At 39.4% G+C, this 26858-nt stretch overlaps 10 protein-coding genes across 10 annotated transcripts; 6 read left to right on the top strand and 4 right to left on the bottom strand.

Annotated features, from left to right (window-relative positions):
* Positions 1-43: 43 nt before the first annotated feature.
* PICMEDRAFT_71505 (hypothetical protein) lies at positions 44-2410 on the bottom strand (the record flags this gene model as incomplete). The annotated part of the gene is made up of 1 exon (XM_019163939.1): positions 44-2410. One exon carries the CDS (start codon positions 2408-2410, stop codon positions 44-46), a length of 2367 nt encoding a protein of 788 aa, XP_019018546.1.
* Positions 2411-2799: 389 nt separating this feature from the next.
* PICMEDRAFT_15380 (hypothetical protein) lies at positions 2800-3829 on the top strand. Its single transcript, XM_019160799.1, has one exon. It carries the CDS (start codon positions 2990-2992, stop codon positions 3683-3685), a length of 696 nt encoding a protein of 231 aa, XP_019018545.1. The 5' UTR covers positions 2800-2989; the 3' UTR covers positions 3686-3829.
* A 249-nt stretch (positions 3830-4078) lies between these two features.
* On the top strand, positions 4079-4597 carry PICMEDRAFT_10428 (hypothetical protein; the record flags this gene model as incomplete). The annotated part of the gene is made up of 1 exon (XM_019159668.1): positions 4079-4597. One exon carries the CDS (start codon positions 4079-4081, stop codon positions 4595-4597), a length of 519 nt encoding a protein of 172 aa, XP_019018544.1.
* A 637-nt stretch (positions 4598-5234) lies between these two features.
* PICMEDRAFT_23622 (hypothetical protein) lies at positions 5235-6125 on the top strand (the record flags this gene model as incomplete). The annotated part of the gene is made up of 1 exon (XM_019162316.1): positions 5235-6125. A coding segment is annotated over one exon (891 nt), but the record flags the coding sequence as incomplete, so codon positions are not given.
* Positions 6126-6264: 139 nt separating this feature from the next.
* On the top strand, positions 6265-7395 carry PICMEDRAFT_10426 (hypothetical protein; the record flags this gene model as incomplete). The annotated part of the gene is made up of 1 exon (XM_019159667.1): positions 6265-7395. One exon carries the CDS (start codon positions 6265-6267, stop codon positions 7393-7395), a length of 1131 nt encoding a protein of 376 aa, XP_019018542.1.
* Positions 7396-7518: 123 nt separating this feature from the next.
* PICMEDRAFT_31285 (hypothetical protein) lies at positions 7519-9207 on the bottom strand (the record flags this gene model as incomplete). Its single annotated transcript, XM_019162688.1, has 2 exons — positions 7519-8399; positions 8637-9207. 2 exons carry the CDS (start codon positions 9205-9207, stop codon positions 7519-7521), a joined length of 1452 nt encoding a protein of 483 aa, XP_019018541.1.
* Positions 9208-11658: 2451 nt separating this feature from the next.
* Positions 11659-15069, bottom strand: PICMEDRAFT_10424 (hypothetical protein; the record flags this gene model as incomplete). Its single annotated transcript, XM_019159666.1, has 1 exon — positions 11659-15069. The coding sequence occupies one exon, from the start codon at positions 15067-15069 to the stop codon at positions 11659-11661; it is 3411 nt and encodes a 1136-aa protein (XP_019018540.1).
* A 106-nt stretch (positions 15070-15175) lies between these two features.
* Positions 15176-16285, top strand: PICMEDRAFT_112969 (hypothetical protein). The gene has a single exon (XM_019159776.1). The coding sequence runs from the start codon at positions 15324-15326 to the stop codon at positions 16098-16100; it is 777 nt and encodes a 258-aa protein (XP_019018539.1). The 5' UTR covers positions 15176-15323; the 3' UTR covers positions 16101-16285.
* An 84-nt stretch (positions 16286-16369) lies between these two features.
* On the top strand, positions 16370-25475 carry PICMEDRAFT_15376 (hypothetical protein). Its single transcript, XM_019160798.1, has 2 exons — positions 16370-18229; positions 22937-25475. Exons 1-2 carry the CDS (start codon positions 16470-16472, stop codon positions 25365-25367), a joined length of 4191 nt encoding a protein of 1396 aa, XP_019018538.1. The 5' UTR covers positions 16370-16469; the 3' UTR covers positions 25368-25475.
* A 112-nt stretch (positions 25476-25587) lies between these two features.
* On the bottom strand, positions 25588-26796 carry PICMEDRAFT_31770 (hypothetical protein; the record flags this gene model as incomplete). The annotated part of the gene is made up of 2 exons (XM_019162719.1): positions 25588-26107; positions 26156-26796. The coding sequence occupies 2 exons, from the start codon at positions 26794-26796 to the stop codon at positions 25588-25590; spliced, it is 1161 nt and encodes a 386-aa protein (XP_019018537.1).
* Positions 26797-26858: the final 62 nt, after the last annotated feature.

Here is a 26858-nt window from a genome sequence, read left to right as displayed (position 1 = left end):
CTGTAATGATTTTTTCAACAAATTTGAATGAGTTACACATCCTTTAATGAAAAGCTAGGGCAGTTTTATACTCGGCCAAATCCAATATAACTGTACCTTTTGAAATTTTAGAAGGTTTCAAAGTAGATGGATGCGATTTGAGAAACTTATTCAATGATTTAAATGGTTTAGATTGTCCGTCATCAAATAGTTCAACATACTGTCTTAGCAAGTTGCTAGAAATGACACTTTTGTTTAAAATCTCAGAGGCTATTTCAAAACTCGAAGTTTGAATTACAGAGTTTATTTCTGACTTTGAATCTGTACTCTTGGCTTGAAAAACTTTCGATAGTAGAGATGCCGATGGTGCAACCATTTTCAAGTTTTCATTGTTTAAATTTCTGATTTTCTTAAATAGGCTCAAAAGGCCAAATTCTTGGTAAATGATCAAAAAGGTTAAGGTACAATCAACTGTAAACTCATTCAAAAGTCTTGATAGAGAGTTATCGATCATAAAATCAGAAGATCTTAGTGATTTGTAATTATCACCGACTACTAACAAACTCAAATTTGCAACAATACCTAATGATATTGAAGAGTTTAGTAGTTTGTAGTTTAGAGATTTACTCGATTTGAAACTACCAATTTTGGTTGAAATACCCTGCTTAAAGACATGTAAAGGATATTCTTCGTTTTTGTTATCATCTGAAAACAGATCCGGTAATCTCAAAACATTAGTTTCATTATTCAAATTTTTCAAGAATCTGAACACCTTACTTTTTATAGAAAGAATGATTGTCAAACAGTCCTCCAATAAAATTTCTGATGCTGTTGCTACCAAACCTGGATAATTCTCCAATTCCTGCAAAGAAGTAAACATAGGCCCAAAAAATTCCGATTGGAGATCAATATTATTTTCAAATGACATGTCAGAACGATAAACAGGTGGAATAAACTGAAAGCCTAAAATGTTTTGAAAATTTTTAGGGATCTGGCTAAAAGTGGGATGCCTAAATTTTACATCATTGATAATAATGCATAATAAAGTTTGGATTGTATCAATTAATGCATGTATGCTTAACGATGATCCTATATCAATGAGTAAACTATTCAAATTCATGAAATCTTCGATAGAATCCAAGTTTAGATCTATGTTAATCAACGCAAGCTTGAAAACAATTAAGAACTCACGTTCTTTTAGGTAATCTAATTTAACGTTTTGATTGATAATTTCAAAAATAGGTATCAATGCGGTAATATTCAGTTCACAAACATTTTGTCCTTCTGTAATTCCGAGAAGTGACGCATAATTGGCATTGTTGTACTCAACCAAATAAGAAAGCAAGCTTATATCTGGTGAGGCAAACAAGTTATAGTTTAATAAGTGGTGTTGACAGGATTTCAAAAGCAAAAAAACAGCAACATCTCTATCATTTTCTAAAGAATTGTTTGCTTTTACTATGTTATCCAACGCTTCTATATTACCGGGATCATTTGCAACGAAAATGGTTAGATAGTCCAATAGACTAGCATCTAGAAGTAGTTTATTTGATAGCTCAAAAAGATTTCCAGGAAGAGGAAAATGAAAAAAATCATGCATAACTTGAATACTAGTGATCATATGCACCAAAAATTGCTTGTGAAACAATGAATAAAATAAAATGTTCATAAGGTTGTTAGACTTTGTGTCGACAACTAAAGTTGATTCTTCAAGCAGTGCAGACATTCTAACTCTTTGGTAAAGAGTGAAAAGTGTTGGAATTTCTGTTGCTTTACTTGTAATGGGAGTTAAACTGAAATGGTGCATAAGATCGGCCACATTAGATTTGCTGGCAAGAGTTTTGGAAAGGAATTTGAACAAATCTTTATTGAAGCAATGAAAAACGAGAAGCAAACAATATGTTTTTTCTAATGTCTCTGATTTGTTTACCTCGGAAAAGGACAAAGATGAGCGACTCATAAATGTGATGAATGGAGTTAAGACGTTTATGTTTGGTGATGTGAGGAGTGAACCAAAGTTTCTGAACGCGTAGTTGTTGTGATGAACAGGGAGCTGGAAATGGTACCTGAACAGGCCAAAAAAAGAACATAGAAGCGCATTAATCTTTCTAACCGATTCAACGTTCAGCAGCTCCAATAATAAAGAGTCTATGTGTTTAATAGTTTTAATGATGGAAAAAATAGTGATCAACTCCAACTTGTTCTCATCCCTGATATTTAAGTCCTGTTCTGATAGTAATAGTCTAACTCTTTCATCCACAGCAGTGTCATAGGAGTCTACGTAAACCGACAAATAGCGTCTTAAATCCTCAAGCAACGCATCACTGTCACCATTCACAGTTCCACTTCCTGGATCATGGATCGATAACTTTAAAATGATCTCGTCCAAACGCATCATTTCTTGACCATGTGGATTCAACTCCGAATCCATACTTGTATATTGATAGCTTTGGGCCTTATTAACCTCTTCCCAAGCTAAAAGAGACACAAGTTTTCACCTTTTCCCAAGTACTCCTAGCATCATCCGGTTGAGAGTAGCTGAGCTTTTATTCCAGCCAAGAGGGCAAACAGTGTGCTGGGAGGAGAGAAAAAGGTGGCTCATAGAATCCAGTCGGAAAAGCATGTCAAAAAATACAATCAACCGCTAGATTAGGAATTACTAGTAGGCAGGTCGATCGGCTCAAAAATGGCTGTGCGTCGGACTTGGCTGACCACGACCCCACCATCTCCACCTCGTGATGCACCGGATAAACACATGTCACAGAAAGAGGCCGTGACGACTGAGCTATATTATGCCCTTGATCAAGCGTGGATTACAGGGTTGCTGATCCAGTTTCAGTAAGATTATTACTGACAATTCGTTTAGCAGAAAAGTAGACTTATGCTATAAGAACAACCTGTTTTCTGCAAATTCAATCCTCCCTCCATTCCTCGTCGTTGATTGTATTTCCTTTGTTGCCAGAGTGGTGGTTTATTAGCGTTGAATCTCAACAGCACAGTCACGTATATAATGGCAGGTAAAATAGCACTACTAATAGTCGATTTACAGGAAGACTTCCTTCCACCCAACGGATCATTGGCTGTTGCCAATGGTCGTGAAATCATCAAACCGATCATTGATCTTCTAATGTCCAAGAAGTACAAGTGGGATGCAGTAATTGCTACCAAAGATTGGCACCCTTCTGACCACATTTCTTTCGCCAAAACACATGCCGCGGAACCTTACACGACAAAAGTTCTCTCTAGTCCGGACCGCTCCGGTAAGACCAAACTGCATACCTTATGGCCTGTTCACTGTGTTCAGAACACTGTCGGATCTGAGTTTCCAAAAGAGTTTAATGATGTGTTTGAAAAATGGTTGAGCTCGCAAAGTGTTCCGACTAAGATTGTTCTTAAAGGATATCTTCAGGATAGAGAGTACTACTCGTGCTTCGAAGACGTGTGGGGGCTCCACAAGACTGAATGTGCCCAGTATCTGAAGGACAATGGCATAACTGAGGTTGTTGCCGTGGGTATTGCATACGACTTTTGTGTGCTGAATTCATGCATAGACTCCGCCAAGAATGGTTTCAAAACCTACGTCATCAAAGATTTCACGAAATCCGTTTTCCCCGATAAAGACGAAAAAACTACGGAAAACTATGAAAAGCACAATGTCACAGTCATTACGTCCGATAGTGAGATGCTGAAGCGTTGGCAAGTATAAAAATCAGCCCGTCAGGGGGTCTTGAAGCGTTACCAGTAGCTAAATATATACCACTTCTATATTTCTTCGTATGGAGAAATCTTCCTTTCTTCCAAAATAAATTAATAAATGAGCAGATCTGTAGATTTGTACGTATGTAGTGTAAGGTACGTTTGTTCCCGACTGGGAATTGAAATGCTTTTTCACGCTAACACTAGAATACGGTACTTAGTTATCTTATTGAGCCCTGTCGCTGTAAGGTATTTTTTCATTGCTAAGTGCGTGCTTCAACATTTTTGCTCGCTTCAGCTTACAACTAAATGTTCACCGCTGAAGGCAGCAAGGAAGAGGCACAAGTCAAGAGGAAAGGGAATTAGTGCTTTCTGTCTCAAGATACACATCTAGGTATTGAACATGTCGTCGAGTTTTGATTTCGGGAAGCTTTTTGGAAGGGGCGACCCCTCGAAAAAAACCGATGCTGTATTGAAGTACAACGAGAGAAGATTTTACCAAATGGCTACATTTTATGGATTCACTCTTGCCACATATATTGCTTCAAAGATTGCATATAGAGGAGTAATAAAGAGAAGATATAACCCAACTTTTTATCAACACAATCATGTTCCTCCTAAGTTCAGTTTTTACAAAGATGCAATGGTAGCGGTTACCCACGCAAGTTTATTGGCCACCACCTCTCTCGGCATGCTTGCCTCTGGTGCCTTCTGGTACTTTGACATATCCAGTTTGAAAGAATTCACTTACAGAATGAAGATATTTCTAGGAGGCTACGATGCCGAAAAGGCATTGAAAGCCATGCCAGAAGATGAGGAGACCAAACAAATCACAGATTCTTTGGACAGCATATTAAACGGTAACCTGCTTGATGCTTTTGATGACAGGGAAACAAAGGAAGATTCTGCATCCTCAAAATAGTCTCCGTGTATGTAGATGAGCCTACCTTGATATTAAACGTTTTGTACATAGATAATCTGTTTCACACCTAACAAACCCTTTTTTGGCCCACAGCAGGCGCACGTGCTTTTACGTAACGGTTATCATCTTATCGGTACCAACTTGACATTTATTTAATTTCACAAGCACCTGCTGTTATTCTAATGAACTCTTATTCAGCTGTAATGACGCAGTAGTCATTCAAAATTGTGCTAGCAAAATGACAGGTGAAGAGTATACGCCAATGGTGACCTCAGAAGACGTTTACTATGTCGAAATTAACGATGATAGTATGCTTCCTTCATTCATCCAAAAGAACAGAGCGGTAAAATACGGATTGTTTTTATTTTCCGGACTCATGGCATTAGGACTTTTGTATGTTATGATTATCCTACTCCCATCTTTGGCTCCAGAAGGGGTTCAGATACCAAATATACCAATGGTGAGAGAGTCAAACGTGTATCTACATCCGATAAAGCCAGAAACGTTGAAGGGTAAGAATCCTGATCCTGATGATCCAGTGAAAATTGTTCCCGACTTCCGTGGTTTGCCTTATTTACCAGCAACTGAGCCTATACTCAAGGAACATCTGCACAAGCTTTCTAAAACTACTGACCTTTCGAATAAAACGAAAAAGAAAAGGCTGATTCTAATAGGTGATGTTCACGGTTGCCTTAAACAATTGAAGAAACTTTTAGACTATGTAAAGTATGATGGCGGTGAAGAAGATCACGTTATCTTGCTCGGAGACTTTACAAACAAAGGCCCAGATTCTATTGGCGTTATAAACTTTGCAATAGAGCAGAAGCTTGATTGCATTCTGGGAAATCATGAGTTAGCGATGATGAAAAGATACACACAATTTCATGGTCTTAAATCTCCGACTTTCGTGAATAACGACGAAGATACAAATTCAACTCTAACAATGAAAGAGTCTTATGATCTCGATGAGTTGATGAGATTAGCTAAAAAAATCACTCCCGAGCATATTGACTTCTTAAGTTCCTGCAGTCCTATCAAAAAAATCGGGCCGGTACCTCTTTACACAAATGTCAAGCAAAGTCGGCATGCCTCTTCTCCGGCTGACGGCATAGCTGTTCATGCTGGGCTTTTGTGGCATAAGGATATCTACCATCAGGATATTGAAGAAGTAACGACGATAAGAAATCTATTACCTCCGGATTGGAAAACTCCCACTGAAGACAGACATGATAAATTGGGAGGTGAAAAATCCGTTGCATGGACCAAAATATGGAACAAGCATCAGCTAGAAATATACAATAAAGAGCTAAAAGAGGCTGATAATAAAAATTTGACAATCGGTACAAAAGTTTTTTACGGGCACGATGCAAAGCGTGGTGTTGTTACAAAACAGTTCTCTAATGGATTGGATTCCGGTTGCGTATATGGAAAGCAATTAACTGGTGTTGTTATATGGTCACAAGTGGGCTCTGTAAATAATGAAGAAGAGAAGATTGTCTACAAACAGATGACTGTGGATGTAAACTGTTAAGTTACTTAATACAACATTTTATATATTGTTCATAATCAACGATCACGTGATCTTCCTTTAGACGTGCATTTTGCGTATAATTCGTGAATGCTTAGTTAGGCACAATACCTGAATACTTGTTCTAGATCTTTTGAGGATGAAGTCTTCATTCAAAATCAGGGCAAAAAAAGTTCACATGAATTACATACAGAAACGTGCCTTGCATGTAACTTCTCGATTATGCAATGTGGTGACAGCAGTTTGTCCGGGCCAAGGAAACATTTCCCCACATCTTTTTTCACTTGCACATCATCAAATAGACCAACTTAAAAACTCAAAATATCAAGAATTGATACAGTGGGCACAAGAGACATTACCTGAAGTTCCAATAGCCAAATATTTTAGCGGTAAAACATATCCAGATGCAGTATTGTCTCAAAACGAACTTTCACAAACTTCGTTTGTTCAACCTCTAGTTTTACTTTCAACTTATATCAACTATTCTATTTTCAAGGATATGTTCGACTGGGATATCAAGTCTGCAAATTACTTATTGGGACACTCACTTGGTGAATTAAGTGCTTTGGTTGTGCAGGATGTAATTTCTTTAGAAGAAGGTTTGAGAGTTGCTTATCAAAGAGGCAAGCTAATGGAAAAAGCTTTGTTAGTGAATACCTCTGATATACATGGCAATATACCCAAAGACGACTGGGGAATGGTTGCACTAATGTTCCAAGATCGTGACTTTAAGAGCATAACAAAAGTGTGTCAAGAAGATATACATTTCAATATTGCCAACGTAAATGGTTATGGGCAAATTGTTGTCTCTGGACATGCAGCTGAGCTTCGTGAAAAAATAGCTGTACTAGATCAGATTCAGAAAGAGTTAGTTCGTTCAAAACAATGGAGGAGTAAAATACGTAAAGTCTGGCTCGATACAAAAGTTCCTGCCCACCATCCTATTTTCAATGATATTAAAGAGGAACTAAAAAGCATGATTCATTTAAAATCTGATGTATTATATGTTCCTGTGGTATGTAACTTGAATGGTCTTGTGGTGATGAAAAACAGTCAACGTGTGGTTGATAACTTTGTTGATGTTACGAGTAAGCCTGTCCAGTTTGTGAAGTGCTTAGAAACAATTGTTCCTTTTAAAAACGAGCAAGATGAAACTTATAAGTTCCTTAATGTAAGTGAAATAACTTACGGGCTAATCAAACGAGTTTTTGCCCGCAATGAAAAGTGTGAGGTTTATGATTTGATTTCTGAAGCTGAGAAAAGTTTGTAGAGTAGATATTAAGATTTATAGATGTTGCATCATGCATAAAGGATTACGTTAAAATTACAGTGTATATTGTGAGACAGTGAGGATGGCATGATAACAGAGGAGTAGTGTGGGTGAAAAGCAAACCTACCTGATAGGTATGAAATTTCCGACAATACAACTTGGAATATTATATCTGTCTCTCCTGATAGTGAAACTGAAACAACAGTTTTTCTTTTTTCGTCCGTCCTTGGTTCTTAGGTTGCAGCTTGTTAAAACAGCTTTTTGTGTTTTGTCAAAAGCAATTGAACCGTATTTTTCCCAAAAGTTGACACTACTCTCCTCAGTCATCAACTCATAGATTGTCAGTTTCCCATTTTTCAAGTCTTCAATAGAGACATCAACTAAAGAGGCAAACTCCTTGTTTCCTCTGTAAATTTCTCCTGTCCTTCGCCACAAACAAGCAGGGATTGCCATAGATGTGAAAACACGGTCGTAGTCCAACAACATTCTTTCAAAGCTCTCCTCTACCAATATCAAATCTATATCTTTCAAAGTTTTCGCAATAGCCCTGAAACCAGGTCTAAAAGTCGAGAGAGGTTTTAAGATTCTTGCTCTGCTTGAAGTTGCCATATACTTGTCCATATATGTTTGAAGTCTTTGGTATCCCTTAGCGTAGTTGTAAGGCTTTAAAAGTCCAGCTTCAAGTTTTGCATTAATGACTTGCTTCAACCTCTCCTCGGGTGAAATTTCAGTAGTCGGATCCGCTGCAGTGAGGAAGAACTTATCCCGAGCTGCGTCCGAAATGTGCGGTGTGTTTTGAGGAGCCTTTTGAAGTGTTGGGGATTTTTGAGAAAAAAGCTGAGCCTGCTGCTGGCTCGGAGTTTTGAAAGGAGCATCTTGATAATTTGTAGCTTCGTAAGGAAGATTGCGTTGTTGTTGTTGTTGTTGCTGTTTCTGTTGCTGCTGCAGTTTCCCATCCTCCATTGGAAACTGATGTGACTGGGATGGGCCGTTGAGTTGATGATCTAACTGCAGCTGGTTCTGCATTGGCTTTTGCTGGTACTGCTGCTGCAACAGCTTTTGCTGTTGAGCATTCAGTTGCTGCTGTATGTAGTTAAGCTGGTGCTGATCGAGTTTAGAAAGATTTTGGTTAACGTCGCCCGACATATTCAAGTGATTGGAAGCATCGGTTGAAGATTTGTTGAACTGAATTCCATTTATATTATGGTTGTTGTCAGCATTCATATTATTAGTGCTGTTACTCATCATATTCTGAAGGTTTGCTGTTGAGTTTGTAAAGCCACTAAGATAGTTCGTTGCTTCAAGCTTCTGTAGCATGGGATCATTTGTCAGACTGATGGTATCCATCATATCGTTATCGTCGATCATCGATAGGAACTCTGTCAAGGAGTTAAACTCCGAACCTGCGTGTTCAGAATAGAAAAAGGGCTGCTGGTTCAAAGCTGTCGACGAAGGTAAGAAGTTTGCCTGCAGGGATGAAGCCAGTTGGTTATCGAGAGCGCCTGATGACGCAGTTTTGGTATCGTTTTTCGAGCCGTCTGGGGAGTGGGGGTCATTGGTGGTGAGAAATGAGCCATCTTTTGGTTTTGGTTTTGGGCCATCGTCGTGGCACAAATGACCGATGTCTCTCTTGATGCATCTCTTGCACGGTCTTGATTCATCGCAGTTCATGTGGGATCTGCGGCAGTATACACAAGCAGAGCCGACCTTCTTTCTCTTCTTGTTTTGTTTTGCGGGGCCGGCATCGGCAGGCGAGGGTGGACCTGAATGTTGCGGCGAGTTTGTGTCGTTCTTCACGGAAGTTGGCTTCATATTGCTGCCGGTAGCACTGTCTGTGACGTCGGCATCAGTGGTGCCGGAGGGCTGCCGGGGATGCGGGGATGTCTCTGCAGGTTGCAGAGCCTGGTCCTTGTGCCTGGTGGCATCTGCCGGCCGATGAAAATAGCCTTTGCTGTGTTCCCCTTCAGTGACGGCATGCTCGTGCTTGGCAGCGGTTTGCTTGCTCTGGGACTGTGATGTGGGGTAGTTGTGTGTGGTAGCTCCGGACATGCTGAGTGTGCTGGCATCCGATTGCTGGTCTAGCTTTTCCTCTCTATCTCGCTGACTGTCTGACTGGAAACAACTGTATGGAAGTATGTGGAAATGCGGCTTGGAGTGTTCTACGATACAGACGTGGGGCGGCTCTACGAGTCCAGCCCTGTCCGCAATCGGGCTTTAGTGTGTCTCGCAGGGGGGGAAAAAACACCGTTTCTCACACTGCGGCCGGGAAACCGACGAATGTGGAAAAATAATCGAAGTTGAAGAACCGGATTGCGCGTTTCATGGAGCCCCCCCCCCCCCCTCACGGATCACGTCAGCGGTGGGAAAAATTATATATGAGAAATTTTTCTCAAGTTCGCGAACTTTTTAATAATTTTTGCCATAGTTAATTTGTTCGGCAGAGAAAGCGGTATACTTCTCGGATATAGGGTTGTAAAAAAACGATGAGCCCCTTTATTAACATCGTACTGTTTCAATAAAGTTTATACAAAATAAAGCTGCAAGAATAGAGGTTGTATAACAGGAATAATAAGAAAACAGCGAGCCATGTCTCTGATGAGAGCCATTCCTTACCGGAGTTAGTTAAATAAAAGCATATAAGATTGCAGAGAAGCCTAGCAAAGCCATCGGCGAAGCGCTTACTTCATTCATAAAGGTGTAAATGTACCTGCAGAAAACGGTTATTAATAGATCTGAGATGCTCAAATCTCACTTTGCGCTTTTCATTTATGTTGCGTTGAACTTGTAGCATTGCTTCTTCCGTTTTCCCTGTCAGTGTCTTGTTTCACTCACCTAACAAGATTTATTGCATAAAACTTGCCTACGGGTCAAAAAAAGTTCACAGAATCTTAGTTCAAATAAATTATCATATATCGTCACCGCTTTTCTAATCGATTCAAATCACTTTTTCAAACATGATAACTTGAATTATTGAACAATTAACTTTACTTTCCTGCTTCCAGCGATTGTTTACAATAGTATAGATTATTAACGTAACTTTGTCAATTTATAGAAACCTGGGATATTTTAAGAGTCAAGGTAGCTGAACAATCTATTGAGAACAAGGGAGCCAAGACTTGATGTGAAATCTTATTCCAGTAGATAGTTCTGCCTGCTATCTGCTAGACGTTTCAATTGTTCAATATAAATTATTCTGTAGCTGTTCTCTTGTTTTTAGAATCACTCATACAGTTTCAATTTGATTTGTCAACGTTTAGTATTAAAAATGGAACGGCAAAAAGGGTTTTGAAAATGGCCACAAGTTTTCGGTTCATGGTCTTGAACTTATTTGTGGGTACTTCAAGAAAACATGTCAACTATTTTCAATAGTTCATTTCTGTTTAGTCCATAACACTAAGGGTTAAACTCAAACCAGAGATTTTGAAGTTTCGATATGGTTTAAAAAAGATGAATGGGTCAGATGAAAATTGACAATAACAGCGTTTTGCCCAAACCTCACAGCAAAACTATTGAAGTACCAAGGCGGAATTAACAATCAAATACTTATTTGTTTGAAACTTAGATTGATTTTAATTGGGAATTATTTTTTATATCTTGTATAAGTATTACATCTCTCAGCTTATTTTATATAATAGCGAAAATTAGTTATAATTTTCGGAATGAGTACTGAGAATAATGAAAGGTGGTACTGCTTCAACTTTATAGCCCTTTGATGGAGTTAAGCATATTTTTTTTACTAAGGATTTGGCAACTCCAAGTTTAAATACGGCAGAATTATACTTGGAGAAAACGGCAATAAATTACAATTAAAATTCGAAATTGTCTTTTGTTCGCAGCTTTGGACCTTGAGTATAACATAATTTTTCAATATATTTGAAATTTTTTGACTATTATAACATTTTTATCCGAGTTTGAGCATGATTTAAAGTTTGTATTGTTAGGTGTTAATAGTTTACTAGGAAAAACTTTACTGATAAGGTTTTTAAAGGGCCCTCAAGTGATTGAAATGTCAGATAAACATCCCAGGTATAATATTTACAACTCGCTGCCAGGAGCGACATTTTCAACCTGATTATTATGCATTATGACTATTCACACTTTTTGGATATATAAATTCTCAAACGGGTATAAAAAGAACTATAATTTGAAGTTGAGCAATAGAAGTAGCTGGGTGGCAAATTTCAAAAAAGGGAACATGACAGAGCAACCTATTTACTTTGAAAATGGATCGCATTAGTTCCCCAATTCGGATGTTCTAAAAAGTCATTCATGTTTTCTAAAGAGTATCCCAAAATCAGGACTCTTATCTATTATAACGTTCTCATATTCTTCAAGCACGCATAGCCCATATATTTTAATAGAATCGTCTAGCCAAATCCATTTCACACAATTATCCTCAGAAATTACCCTAGTGTAAAAGCCAAAGTCAAACACTTTTTGCACAGTGGGAATCCATGTCGTATGAACTGTTACAGTGCTATATTTCAATAAAAGACCTTTCTTTTCCTCTGCTTCAAACGCCACCAGCCTTAAAACTTTTAAGTATACCCAGCAGTCATTAATCAAAAGTTTTGCATAATTGTTGACTCCGTTGGTATCAATCCGTGTTGACCTTGACATACAAAATTTCAAATCTCTTGTTATCAATTCATCATATAAAGGCCCAATATTAGTACGGAACTCATTTACCTTGCTTTCTAGTTCACCAACAGGTTTGATCTTTTTACATCTTCCCCAGTAATAGCATAGAAAGCCGTTTCCTTTGAGGCTACTTACATTAAGACATTTTTTTAAGGTGAGGATGGATAACCGCTTGTTTAGTGTTGTATAGGAATTAGTGCTGGCTTTAACCGATTTTTTAACTCTATTGCAAGCACGTTCTGTTTCAAAACACCAGTTGTCTTTGAAAGAGCCAAAGTCTGCCCATTTATCGAACATGTGTACTAACTGATGCGTTGGTAAAGAAAAAAAAAGCTTAAGCCATTCAAATCCTGGTTCAGCAACTTTTTCCTCAATCTTCAAGATTAAAGCAATAAAACTATTTTTCAAAGGATTAGTGCCATTTTGGCTTTCTAAAAACTCAAGTGGAACTTTTCTAGACACAAATGCAACTATATAGCAATTGCATTCCAATAAGTACTTAAGAATCTGAATGTATGGGTTTGAATTGTTTTCCATCAAAATGTAAGGCATCAAAGGAACAAAATAAAAGCTGAACAAATGCGACAAAGTTTTCATGTCAACTGCTTTAATCATCGTTGTCAACATAGCTGGAGTAAGTATCTTATCCAATTCTTTCATGTCCTCAAAAAGATGACTCTTTGAAAGATATCCAACACTTTCAGTTTTTCTCTTCACGACTTTCTTGTGCAAGTTCAAATCCAAATTCTTCATGTTCTTATTACAAACCACGCCACATATTCTGAGACTGAAAACATTTTTATAGCTTATATCCATTAAATCTGGACAAAGAACTCTAAAAATATCAAGATTTGTGTGATGCACGACTAAAGGGATGGCCTTGATCCTCCAACCGCTCGAATCAACAAATTCGCCAGATGAAACGAGCTTTCTATAAAACTCTGTTTCTATTTTGATTACTTTCAAAGATTGATTTACTTTAGCAACTGAGTGTTTATAGTTTGTATCCGCAGATGAATCATTGTTAGAATTTAGTGAAGCCAAGTAAATTTTACCTTCTGTTCTCCGAATTTTGCAGTAAAGGCAGGGATTATGGGATACACTATTCAAAGTCTCAGTAATTTTTTTCAAAGCAACGGTATTTCCCGTAATTGAAATCAAGTTAACTTTTAAAGTTATTTTGGTGCCTTGATTTACTATCTTGATACCTATTTTTGTTAGAAACTCAATTTCCTTCATTAAGATTTTAGCCATTTCTCCAGTTGAACCATCTGTTTCACGCTTGGTACTTAAAACTAGTGGAATATGATTCCAATTCTCTTCATATCTCAAAGACTCGGGTAAATCAAAGAAAGTAACAAGAAATACTTTAACTCCTAAGTAGCTTTTGGAAAGCAAGTTACAGTCATCCAAGGATAAGCCAATATTGTACACAAATGTATTGTGTTGTGATTTTTCTTTTAAAACAGACTCTCTATATTGACGCCCGTTGAAAACCGAGCTCAATGTTTTTGAGCCAACAAGAGAATTTGACTTGTTAGTTGACATTTCTTCCCGAATAAAGCAATTTTCATACATTGCAATCATCATTGATTGCAAGCTTTCATATTTAAAGCTCAAAGCATCAGTCCTCTGTAAGTTGCACTTTACGCTTGGACAAGGTTTTGCGGTATTCTCAAAAAAGTAACTATGGGTATTGCATGGACAAAATGGTATTTCTACACCGGTTGCTAATTTTTCCCAAGCTTCAAAAACTCTCTCATGAAGGTGTCTTATTTCACGATCTTGTTTTTCAACTAGACCACGGTCTGAACCCAACTTTAAATATCTGTTTGCACAGTCATAGCTCATTACTCCGTTTATAGTAATGCAGTAAGTAAAATAAGAAGTTGGAGTGGCAAACAAATTGTAGTATCCTGTTTCCAAAAAACTTGTAAAAGCTGACACCGAAGTATGTGGTATCTGCTCGTAAAATATTTCATCCTTATTCTCAAACCGACTTTTTATTTCCTGTGTCGAATTAAGACAAGTAATTTCTTTTTGAACATCTGTGGCAATTATTTCAGCTGCCACAAGAGTTTCATCTTGCCCAATATTCTCCAGATTCAATACTTCTGGACTATTTATGCTATAATCATCATCTAGATCAGAACCAAAACAATCTGGCTCTTTATCTACGTTATCTGATGGTGGTAAGAAGGAAGCAAAATCCTCCTCTATCTCTTCCGAATTACTGCTATCATCCATTTGTTCCTCTTCTTCATTCTCTTCATTTGAATCAGTCATATAATCTGAAGGTGAACTGCGGTCTGATATTGTATCTTTTTCAAATCGAGCAAGATTAAATCTATCATTAATATTAGGAAAGCCGGTGGCTTGTATTCCTTGAAATGTTAGACCTATTCTTTCATGAAAAATTTCCATACATTTTGTAAAAAGCCCCCCAAAAAAGAGCTCAGCATCGTCGTTTTCTCTGCAAAGATGATCAAATGAGCCTGGCTCAACTTTCTTCAAATCTTTGAACTCCATTTTTCTCCTTTTTGCCATAGGTAGCATAGCAAACTCGCCAAGATTTTTTCCATCAATAGAAAGGGTCTGAGTAGCCAAATCATATTTTGGCAAGTTATGATTCTGGAGATATTCAAACATTTTTCTACAAGCTGTCGGAGAAGCAGCACCTTTACCATATTTTCTATAAAGTTGCTGATATGTTGGATTGTATTCCTTGGATGATAATAATTTAATAAGTGTATTAGATATCTCAATCTCCTCTTCCGTTGCAGGGTGGTGTTTTCCAATAATGTAATATTCATAGTAAAAATCAAAAACTCCAACAAGCTCCATTGCTTGTTTTTCTGCTTTGTACTGCGGGAGTCTCACATTCTCCAATTGAGCATACTCGAGTAGCAAAATAGTCGTGGCTGTTCTCAACATTCTTGTATTGGTTGGATCAGACTTGTCCATTTTCTCCACTAGAATCTCAGGAAATCTTTCGATTGCAAGCTTTTCAAATCTTTCTTTATTGAAATCCATCTTTTTTGGTGTTTACTGTTTAAAAAGTTGATCAATTTGTTGAAAGAAGAATTAATTGAGACACGTAAAGACTTAAAGAAATAGAAAGGCTCATCTTCACTCTTATCTCCAGTTTTCTTCGTGATTATTACGTAATTTATTGCCATTTTCGGATTCTACCATCGAAGATGCTCAGCTTGTGGGATAGCTTAAGCTTAGGTTATAGATTTTCTTGAAACTTACATCATTCTTATCAACTAGCTTTCCTGAGTTGAATGATGTACCTTGTTATACCTACAAAGCAGCGTACTCGTAGCTATGAAAACTTAAACCTTAAAAAATGGCCATTTTTCAGAAACCTTGTACTCGCCCGAAAATTTACTATGGGAACCTTCCCGAACGTGATTAAACGTCCAGGACAAGAGGGTGTTTTGCACAGGAATGTGACGGATCACATCAGAGAAAAACGATGGACACAGTGGCCTACCTCCCTATCCTGCTCTGCTCTACTCTACTCTGCTTTGTCCCCCGTTCGTTGTTTTTCCGTGCTCTTCTCCCAGGCCTGCTCCCTGACTCCTCCGCTACATACCTCCGCTGCTGCGGCTGCTTTACCGCAGCTAACTACATTCAGCATGGGAAGCAGTCTAATCCAAGATCCTGCACGTCTGCACGCCAGACCCTCGGTGACCTCTAAATCCATCCCTGTTCAAGCCCCCCAGAGTGTCCAGGCCCACTCAGCCGAGGCGACAGTTAAGCCCTTCCGCCCGCATAGCGGGCGGAACTTGCACATCCGCCGCCGTCGTTGCCGTATGGAGACACGTCCTCGACTTTTTCCCCGTCCGCGGCCCGGGCCCCGTCCTCGTCCGCGTCCTGGGCTACCCCTCTGGGGGGAGGAATGGGTGGCCGGTCAGATGGCAGCACTGGGGGATTCCAGTAGGACAAGAGAAAATGTACATTATGGACACAGACCGGGACCCGTAGAGAAGAGCAAGACGCTGCTGCTTTACGCCGTCCTGGGCGCCGCCGTCAGCGCCGTCTGGAGCTATCTCTGACCAGCCGGCCAGCTTATCCCTCTGCCGTTGCAGCAGGTGCCGTTAGGCGCGGAATCTCCGTGGGGACAATGCGACGGAGGAAACTTCCGCAGTGAAAAATTCTGGTTTCTTCACCAGCACGGGTGCTTTCCTATCTAAGCTGCACGATGATATAATGTATATAGAGAGCCCTTTCTTTCTTCGGTTGCGGCTCTGTTCCGCTTCTCTGTCTCTACTCCTCTGCTATTCCTGGAGACAGGCTTTGTATGTTATTTTTAGTTGTAACGACCCTTGCCTGAAATCTGCTCCCCTCTACCTTCTTCTCCAACGCACTTCACAGAGGAAAAAAAAGAAAAGCACAGAAACAGGAAAAGACAGAAAAACGCCAGCATGGGGATCAGCACCCTTTTTTCGACAAAAAGAACCAAATCGATCCACTATGCAGACGAAGACATCGAAAGAAGAAACGCACGGGATTCTCGGATTCATCCGCAGCACAGGTTGCTCACCCCGTTTTTGCTTGACAAGCGGGTTCCACCCATTCCAACAGAAGAAGAGAGAATTGAATTCCCCTTCAGGAAAACAAATCTCTTCAGCGAGAGCTTCTATCTCTGGTGTCTTCCGCTTTTGAGCGTCGGCTACCGAAGAACCATCCAGCCGGAAGACTTGTACAAGATCCCACGAGGTTCGACCTATGACGTTGAAAGTAGAACAAAGATCTTCTTGGGACACTTCTACGCGATGAAAGAACGCGCAGAAACACACCACATGGAAAGATATCACATTGAAGATACGCCTGAAAATAGAGAACAGCTCCAGTTCAGCCCAGATTTCAAGTACCCGAGGTACCTGGTTCTATTGGCGCTCTACAAGACCTACTTCTTTAACTTCACTTTCGCCACGCTCTGCAAAGCGTTGGCTGACGTCGCTTCTGCCCTCAATACCCTTCAAATCAAAGCCTTAATCAACTATGTCCATAAAAAGGCTTTGCATGAAGAGGTTGGCAAGAGCGGATACGGGTTAGCAGTCGGTGTTGCATGCGTCGTCTTTGTAATCGGTTTGCTGTATGCAAGGAACTTCAACGACGCAAGTTTCTGTGGTGCCGAAATCAAAGGTGTGTTGACCAAGGTATTGTTGGATAAATCTTTCAGGCTCAGTAAAGACTCGAGAACAAAGTTTCCTTCTTCCACAGTAACTGCATATCTCGGTAATGACTTATCTAAAATCGATTTGGCAACAAATTTTTTCTCTTTCATTGTGTGTTTGCCAATAGGTTTGGGTATAACTATCGCCTTACTCGCAGTCAACTTGGGTGGTGCTTCCCTATCCGGTATTGCATGGTTCATATTGATCACGGGGTTCATAATGTACTCCACGAGATACTTGATGAGATGGAGGAAATCTGTCAATGTCCAGACAGACGCGAGAGTCAAACACACAAAAGAAGTCCTAATCAACATCAAAATGATTAAATACTATGCGTGGGAGATTCCCTTCACCAAATTAATCTCCAAGTTGAGATCTCAAGAGATGAAAATCATGTTGAAAGTCCAGTTCTTTAGAAACATGATCACAGGTATTGCGGTCACACTCCCAATGTGCTCTGCATTGATTGGGTTCTTGTCAATGTATGGTCAATTGGGTGGCTTGAAAAATGCCTCAAATATCTTTTCATCTGTCACTTTGTTTAACATTTTGACAATGCATGTGGCAATGTTACCAACTGCCCTCACCTCTGCAAGTGACGCATGGATTGCATTTACTAGAGTCCAAGAATTTTTACTTGCCGAAGAGTCAAAGCCTGATGTAAATTATCACAAAACTGAGTACAACCCTCAAAAACCTGCAATTAACATTAAAAATGCTGCTTTTGACTGGCTCAAACCAAGCGATGATACCTGTTCAGTGGGTTCAGGCTTAACCGAATCCGTGACTTCCGAAAAGCATTCTTTGACTGATGAACTTACCGAAAAGCAAACGCTTAATTTGCACGGCATTGATATACAGATCAAGCATGGTGAATTCATTGTCATTACAGGTACCATTGGTTCTGGTAAATCTTCCTTATTAGCTGCAATTAATGGCACTATGACTAGAGTAACTGGGGCAGTTGACATCTCTGGTGACCTAGTCTTGTGTGCCAATCCGTGGATTCAAAATACCACAGTACGAAATAATATTACTTTTGGTCTGGACTACGATAGAGAAGTTTATCAAACAGTTATTGAAAGCTGTGCGTTACTGAGTGATTTCGAGATTTTGCCCGCAGGTGATATGACTGAAATTGGTGAACGTGGTGTCAATCTTTCTGGTGGTCAAAAAGCACGGATAAACTTGGCCCGTGCTGTTTACAGAGCATATACTTTGAAAGAATACAACATTGTGATGTTCGATGACGTTCTAAGTGCTGTCGATGCAAAAGTCGGTAAGCACATTATGCAAGAATGTATTCTAGGATTATTGCGTGATAAGACACGTATTCTAGCAACCCATCAGTTGTCTCTCATTGGTGAAGCCGACAGAATTGTCTACATGAATGGGGACGGTACCATTGATATAGGCACTAGCCAGGAACTGGTTGAGAAGAATGAAGGTTTTAAAGCATTAATGAATTTCCAGGTAGACGAGAAAGAAACCAACGACGACGAGGATGACGAAGATGAAGACCTCGATGTCAAAGAAAGTGAACTCAAATTGATTAGAAAGCAGACTACTAAAGATGAAAATAACGGGAAAACCATCCAGGCGGAAAAAATTAAATCCAATGGTATTTCTGGACAAACAATTGTCACCTATCTTAGATCAGGCTCGGGTAAATTAGGATTAAAATTTATCCTTCCAAATTTAATCTTAGCAGTTGCTTTCACTGCATTCTGTATGCTTTTTGAGAATGTCTGGTTATCATTTTGGTCAAGCAAACGCTATCCAGATCGTAGCGATGGTTTTTACATCGGATTATATGTGATGTTCACTATCATGTTTGTCTTGTGCGCAATCTGGCAGTTCTGCACGATTGTCTTCATGACGAATAGATCTTCTACATTGCTCAATATTAAGGCTTTAAACAACATAATGCATGCCCCAATGTCATTCTTTGATACAACCCCTATGGGCAGAATTATCAATAGATTCACAAAAGACACCGATGTCTTGGATAATGAAATTGCAGAACAAGCGAGACTCTGTTGTTTCGGGTTTGGTAACATGTCTGGTATTTTGATCATGTGTTGTATCTTCTTGCCTTGGTTCACTATTGCCATCCCAGTCATGGTAGTTTATGTTGTATGCGCTTTCAATTTCTATCAATCTACTGCCAGAGAAGTTAAAAGGTTGGAAGGTGTTTCAAGATCGCTTGTCTTCTCTTCCTTTGACGAAGCTCTTCAGGGTATGGAAACAATCAAATTATACTCTGCATCAACAAGATTCATTGAAAAGAACACAGACCTTATCAATCAAATGAATGAATCTTATTTTTATACAATTTCAGTTCAGCGTTGGTTCGCAGTTACTTTGCACGGCTGCTCCGCAGCAGTTAATATAATCATTTCAATGCTAAGTGTGGCAAGAGCATACCCAATTTCTGCGGCCTCCTCCGGTTTGTTGATCTCCTACGTTGTGCAGTTGAGTATGCAATTGATCAGTTTCTCGAAATCCCTTGGACAAGCAGAACAATACTTGTCTTCCGTTGAAAGAATTTGTGAGTATGTCTCTGAGCTGCCACAGGAAGCCGCATACATCGACAAGGAAGAAGATGGAAAAATCCCTGAAAACTGGCCCCAGGGGGGACATATTGAGCTCAACAATGTTTCGTTGAAGTACAGACCGGAACTACCTTTGGTGCTCAAGAACATGACCCTGGACATCAAGCCGGGAGAGAAAATTGGGATTTGTGGGCGTACAGGGGCTGGTAAATCCACGATCATGACGGCTCTATACAGACTAAGTGAGCCGGAATCGGGAGAGATGTTTATAGACGGTGTGGATATTACAAAAATCGGGTTACTCGAACTCCGTTCTCACTTGGCCATCATTCCGCAGGACCCTGTCCTTTTCAGAGGCACTATAAGAAGCAACTTGGATCCCTTCGAGGAAACTGAGGATGCTGTCTTACAAAAGGCCATTGATTTGTCCTGTGGCTCCTCGAACAATAGTAAGTTTGCTTTAGAAACTTTCGTAGAGGACGGTGGTGCCAATTTCTCACTAGGTGAGAGACAAGTTATTGCACTTTGCCGTGCATTGATCCGGAAGACAAAGATTTTGATTCTTGACGAAGCTACATCCAGCGTTGACTACGAAACTGATGCAAGAATCCAACAAACAATTGCCAACGGTTTCAAAAAATGCACCATCCTGTGCATTGCCCATCGTTTAAGAACCATTCTGAGCTACGACCGGATTCTCGTGATGGACAAGGGCGAATGTGCCGAGTTCGACACCCCGAAGAAATTGTGGCTGCAGGGAGGAATCTTCCGTAGCATGTGCGACAAGTCCGGTATCGAAGAGGACGAGTTCTAATCGAATGCATGTTTATATGCCTGTGTACATGTCTCCGATCTATAATATTTAATAATGTAATTTATTCCGTTTTCTGATTGCGTCCATGCTTGCACACGACACGACCCATTAAGGAATTGTTTGCGATCGGGATCTCCACAACCCGACCGCCATCATTTTTCGAGCGGATAAAGAATTGCCGCCTGTGCTTCCGCTCTGCTTCCGCCATATGATTCATTCAGTAAGGGTATGGCTCACTGGTTCTACGGAGTGGAAGACCCTGTGGTCACAGAAGAGTCTGGTTATGACCTGGTTAGTGTGTAAATGCGGAGTGTAAGACGTGAAAAGAAAGGGAATGTGCTGCTGACGATAGAAGTTCATTTGAGCGGTTTTCATCTCAGTCGATACACTGCATCTTCAGCCAAAGTAGCATTCATTAGAACTCATTCTCAGCAACTGAAAGAAAAACAAGTGTGGCTGTGAAATTTTACATCCATTGAAGTGTTAAAGTTCTGGTTTTAGAAAAAAAGAAAAGGAGTCAAGGTAGATAAGAATTAGAGACATTCTGAGGTTAAATTAACTTTCAAAATGAGAGCCAGATTTGAGAAAGAATTGTTTACTTTCAAAACCACCAAAGGCTTCCAGTATGCGGAAGAAGATATTGAAAAGAGAGTTGTAAGTGACGAGAGGATAAATCCTCAAAAAAGACTTCTAACGCCATTGCTGCTCGATAAGAGAATTTTACCTATACCGACCGAAGAAGAGAGAATTCCGTTTTCTTATCGAAGAAACAACGTCATTTCTGAGATGTTTTTAACATGGCTCAATCCGCTCTTGAGAGTTGGTTATCGGAGAACCGTGGTGGCAGAAGACCTACCAAAAATTATGCAGGACTCTGAATACGATGTTATGACCATATCAGATTACTTCATGAAAGCCTTCGAAAAAAGTGTTCGGGATGCGGAACTGAAGTATATGGCGAAATGCGGTCTCGAGGACACCTTTGAAAATAGGACTTTTGTTAAATCAGATCCTAATTTCAAATATCCGGATCATTTGGTTATGAAAGCTTTGTACAAAACATTAGGTTGGGACTACACGATAAGTATCTTATTAAAAGCAACCAGTGACGTTGCAGCGGCATTGAATACTCTTCAAATCAGAGCATTGATCAACTACGTTGCGGATAAAAAAGCCGGACTAACCAATAGTAAAACGGGATACGGCTACGCAGTAGGTGTTGCATGTATTGTCTTCTTTGTTGGTGTAACATCAGCACATGCGTTCAACAGAGCTGGAATTATTGGTGCTGAAGCCAAGGGACTTTTTACAAAATTAATTCTTGATAAGTCATTTCGTTTGAGCAGAAAATCCAGATCCCAATTTCCACATTCCACAATAACATCTTTAGTTGGTAACGATGTTTTCAAACTTGATTTAGCAGCCAGCTATCTACCTTTCGCATTGTGTTTACCAATCGGTTTGACAATTACTATCGTTATGCTAGCTGTCCGTTTAGGTGGTGCTTCTTTAGCAGGTGTAGGCTACTTCTTGTTAGCGACTATGTGTTTTTTCTTCTTCACCAAAAGATTGATGAAATGGAGGAAAAGCGCTAACCTTGAGACCGATTCCAGAGTACGTTATATCAAGGAGATTTTGAACAATATGAAAATGATAAAATATTATGCTTGGGAAATCCCATTTTTTGATCTCATATCAGATGTTAGGTCAAAGGAAATGAAAATAATGCTAAAAATTCAGTTTGCGAGAAATATCATTACTGGCTGTGCGGTAACTTTACCACTCGTTTCAGCAATGATTGGATTTTTGTGTATGTATGGTCAATTAGGTGGATTGAAAAATGCTGCTAATATTTTTTCTTCAGTGACTTTATTCAATATTTTGACCCTACACATTTCATTTTTTCCATTGGCGTTAAGCTCTTCAGGTGACGCAATCATTGCTTTCAAAAGAATTCAAGAGTTCCTGCTTGCCGAGGAAGAAGAGTTAGATCTAGGGTATCACAAATATCCCTTTGACTTTTCAAGGCCAGCAATATTGATTGATAACGGGGACTTTACTTGGGACATTGATGTTTCAGAACTTTCAGATACCGACTCTGTGGAAATCAAGGAAAAGATCTCGGTAGATGGAGATAAAAACTCAGATGACGTTTCTACCTTGAGTCCATCGTTGGTTTTAAAGGACGTAGACCTCAATGTTAAGCATGGTGAATTTGTTGTTGTTACGGGCTCAATTGGATCTGGTAAATCCTCCTTGATATCCGCAATTAATGGCGACATGAACAGGCTATGTGGTGGAATCGAAATCTCGGGCAGTATAGTCCTATGTTCGCATCCTTGGATTCAAAACACTACTGTGAGAGAAAATATCACTTTTGGTTTAGATTACGATAGGGAAACCTATCAAACAGTTATTGAAAGTTGTGCGTTGCCTAGTGATTTCGAGATTTTGCCCGCAGGTGATATGACTGAAATTGGTGAACGTGGTGTCAATCTTTCTGGTGGTCAAAAAGCACGGATAAGCTTGGCCCGTACTGTTTACAGAGCATATACGTTGAAAGAATACAACATTGTGATGTTCGATGACGTTCTAAGTGCTGTCGATGCAAAAGTCGGTAAGCACATTATGCAAGAATGTATTCTAGGATTATTGCGTGATAAGACACGTATTCTAGCAACTCATCAATTGTCTCTCATTGGTGAAGCCGACAGAATTGTCTACATGAATGGTGATGGAACTACCGATATAGGCACTCATGAAGAGCTGGTTGAAAGAAATGATCGTTTCAGAGCTTTGATGGATTTCCAAATGGAAGGAGAAGTTAAAGCAGAAGAGGATGAAGATGACGAAGATTTAGATGTCAAAGAAAGTGAACTCAAATTGATAAGAAAGCAAACTACTAAAGATGAAAGACAGGGTAGAATGATCCAAGTAGAGCATATCAAAAGTAATGCAATATCAAAAACAATGTTTGCAGCGTACCTTCGTTCAGGGTGTGGCAAACTTGGTCCTAGGATCGTTCTTTCAAACTTGTTATGTGCAATTATCTTAACTTCATTTTGCATGTTATTTGAAAATGTCTGGTTATCATTCTGGTCACTTAGAAAATTCAAAGCCTATGGTGATCCTTTTTACATTGGAATTTATGTCATGGTAACATGTTTCTTCGTACTTTGTGCTATTTGGCAATTTTGTACCATTGCTTTCATTTCAAATAGAGCATCAAAACTCCTCAATCTAAGTTGCTTGAGAAACATAATGTATGCCCCAATGTCATTCTTCGATACTACACCACTTGGAAGAATAATGAATCGATTCACTAAGGACACAGATGTTTTGGATAATGAGATTGCGGAACAAGCAAGGTTGACATGTTTAGGTTTTGGAAATGTCATTGGTGTGTTGATACTTTGTATCATTTACTTACCGTGGTTTGCAATTACTATTCCAGTTTTATTTTTGTTTGTTATAGTTATCTTCTCATACTATCAGGCAACGTCAAGAGAAATCAAGCGTATTGAGGGAGCTGCCAGATCCTTTGTGTTCTCTAATTTTGATGAAGCTTTACAAGGTATGTCTACCATTAAATTGTTTTCGGCTTCAAGAAGGTTCATGGATAGGAATTCTAAAAATATCAATGTCATGAATGAATCATACTTTGCAGCCGTTTGTCTCATGAGATGGTTTTCTATTCCTCTCCATGGCGCAGCCGGTTCTATCAGTTTGGTAATTACAATGTTATGTGTTTCCAATGCCTACCCCATATCCGCTGCAGGTTCGGGTTTACTAATCTCGTTTGCAGTTCAATTTAGTATGCAAATCATTAGTTCAACAAGAGCTTTAGGTCAGCTCGAACAGCTACTTTCTTCAGTTGAACGCATTTGTGAATATGCCACAGAGTTACCCAGTGAAGCAAGTTACAACACTCCAGAAAGCATAGAGCTTCCAAAATCTTGGCCTCAGTCGGGTGCTATCAAATTCAATAAAGTTTCATTGAAATATCGTGAAGAGCTACCACTAGTTTTGAAAAACATGACACTGGACATCAAAGCAGGTGAAAAAATTGGTATCTGTGGCCGTACAGGAGCAGGAAAATCTACGATTATGACTGCATTGTATAGGCTAAGCGAACCAGAGGGGGGAAACATTGAAATCGATGGGGTTGATATACAGAGTATTGGGCTTTTCGATTTGCGTTCAAGATTAGCGATTATTCCACAGGATCCGGTATTATTTCGTGGTGATATTAGAAGAAATTTGGATCCGTTTGGCGAACTGAGTGACTCGGTACTGAAATCAGCTTTAGATATTGCATCTGGATATGCGTCGAGCGATCATGATAAAGATTCCGAAATTGACATAATTCAGGCCTCGGATAGTAATACTGATAATGAAAAGAAGTTTTCGTTGGATACTTTTGTTGAAGACGATGGTGCCAATTTTTCACTAGGGGAGAGGCAAGTTATCGCACTTTGCCGTGCATTGATTAGAAATACCAAAATTTTGATCCTTGATGAAGCAACATCCAGCGTAGACTATGAGACTGATGCGAGAATTCAAGAAACGATTTCAAACGGTTTCAGAGATTGTACTATTTTGTGCATTGCTCATCGTTTAAGAACAATCCTCAACTACGACCGTATTCTCGTTATGGATAAGGGAGAATGTGCCGAATTTGACACTCCAAAAAAGTTGTGGATGGCGGAAGGAATATTCCGTAGCATGTGCGATAAGTCCGGGATTGACGAAAACGACTTTCAACCCAGCTGAAAACGATTTACATTATTCGGGAAAATGTGTGTAGTCATAAAAAATTTATTATAGCGTTAGTAAATTAAATATTGTAGTTCTCAGAACAGAAAGGACATCGAATTAGGAGTTGTCAATCTTGAGAAAAAACAAGTTAAATGTTAGTTGAAAAACTCTATATAGAGTCCAAAATTTTGGTCATTAACACGATGTGGTATCAAAAAGTGATTAAACATGACCCTTAAATGAGAAGGAGCTCTTTGCAACGTTCATAAACGTAAAAAGAGCATGCAAACATAGGAACAACTTTCAAGAAACCTATTCCCAAACCAACGTAAAAACCACGAAAACCTCTTTCTTTAAATATCTGTTTGGCAGTATGTGCCAAACCAAAAAACTCACCAGATTTGTTCGTAACTCCACCGACTTGCATACGCCTACGAATGACTTCGAATGGATAAGCGGATGCTTGGGCCAGCATACCGGCGCCACCACCGGCCAGCAATTGCGCCCAAGTTGTTAAAGGGGGTCTATGGTCAAATGAAGAGTCTGATCGCGTGGCTGATTTGGACTTATCGCTCATGACTGTGTATGGAGCCAACCACTTGTTTCGAAAAAAATCGTGAAGAATATCATGCGAATAGAAACTAACACCTGCATACGGTATCATGCCTAAGATTGTTGGAACAAACCCTCGATAAAAGTTTGACAGTGAAAGAACACATGGGAAATAATCAGCAACTCTGGATCTGTATAGAAGCCTTGTAAAAATTGCATCACTTTGCAATGGATAACCTCCTGTTGTGTACATAGTTTTAGGTTTTTCATTGTATATCAGTTTTAGCGTATGGAACAATTTTCCTTTTCCGTGATGTATTGAATGATGCGATGTCTCAAATGCCAATCTAACTCTGATTAAATCCAATGGGTATGTAAAATATACGGAAGTTACACCTGCCAATGATCCTGCAAGGAGCCTACGTCCTGCTGTTTCATATTCATCATTAGGTATCAAGATTGTTCTGATTTGTTCGTAACAAACAAATTTGATTGCAGCATAGGGGAAGATTCTCAGTAATGTGGCTGAATGGCCTTGATATAAGCCGAGAATTCCGTCCCTAGAGTATATGGTTTGTATTGCTTTAAACATTCCTTTAAACGATCCGACATATTGTTTGTAGTGGGGGTTGTTTGTTTGAAAAAGAATTTTCACTCTATCAAGAGGAGCAATCAAAGACTTGGCAGATATCCCAGCTAAGCCTCCGGCAAGTCCGCTTCGTAAAACGTATTCAAATGATTGCTTGTTTATTTGTGCGTGTTCTTGACTCTGCTTGTTAAGCAATGTTGAATGGGCATTTGAACTGTTTTTCTCAGGCTTTGTAGCTATCGGCGTTACGTTGGCAACAACATCCGTTGCCCTTGACTTTTGTACAGCCCTTTCTGCTTGCATTTTCCGTATCTTAGTTTCTTTCAAATGTTTACTCTCCAAAGAATCCAGTTGGTGCAGATCGT

This window comes from Pichia membranifaciens (genome assembly GCF_001661235.1).
Source record: "Pichia membranifaciens NRRL Y-2026 unplaced genomic scaffold PICMEscaffold_2, whole genome shotgun sequence".
NCBI classification, from domain to species: Eukaryota; Fungi; Ascomycota; class Pichiomycetes; order Pichiales; family Pichiaceae; genus Pichia; species Pichia membranifaciens.
Note: the sequence above shows the minus strand (reverse complement) of the source record. Positions and strands in the feature narration are given on the sequence as shown.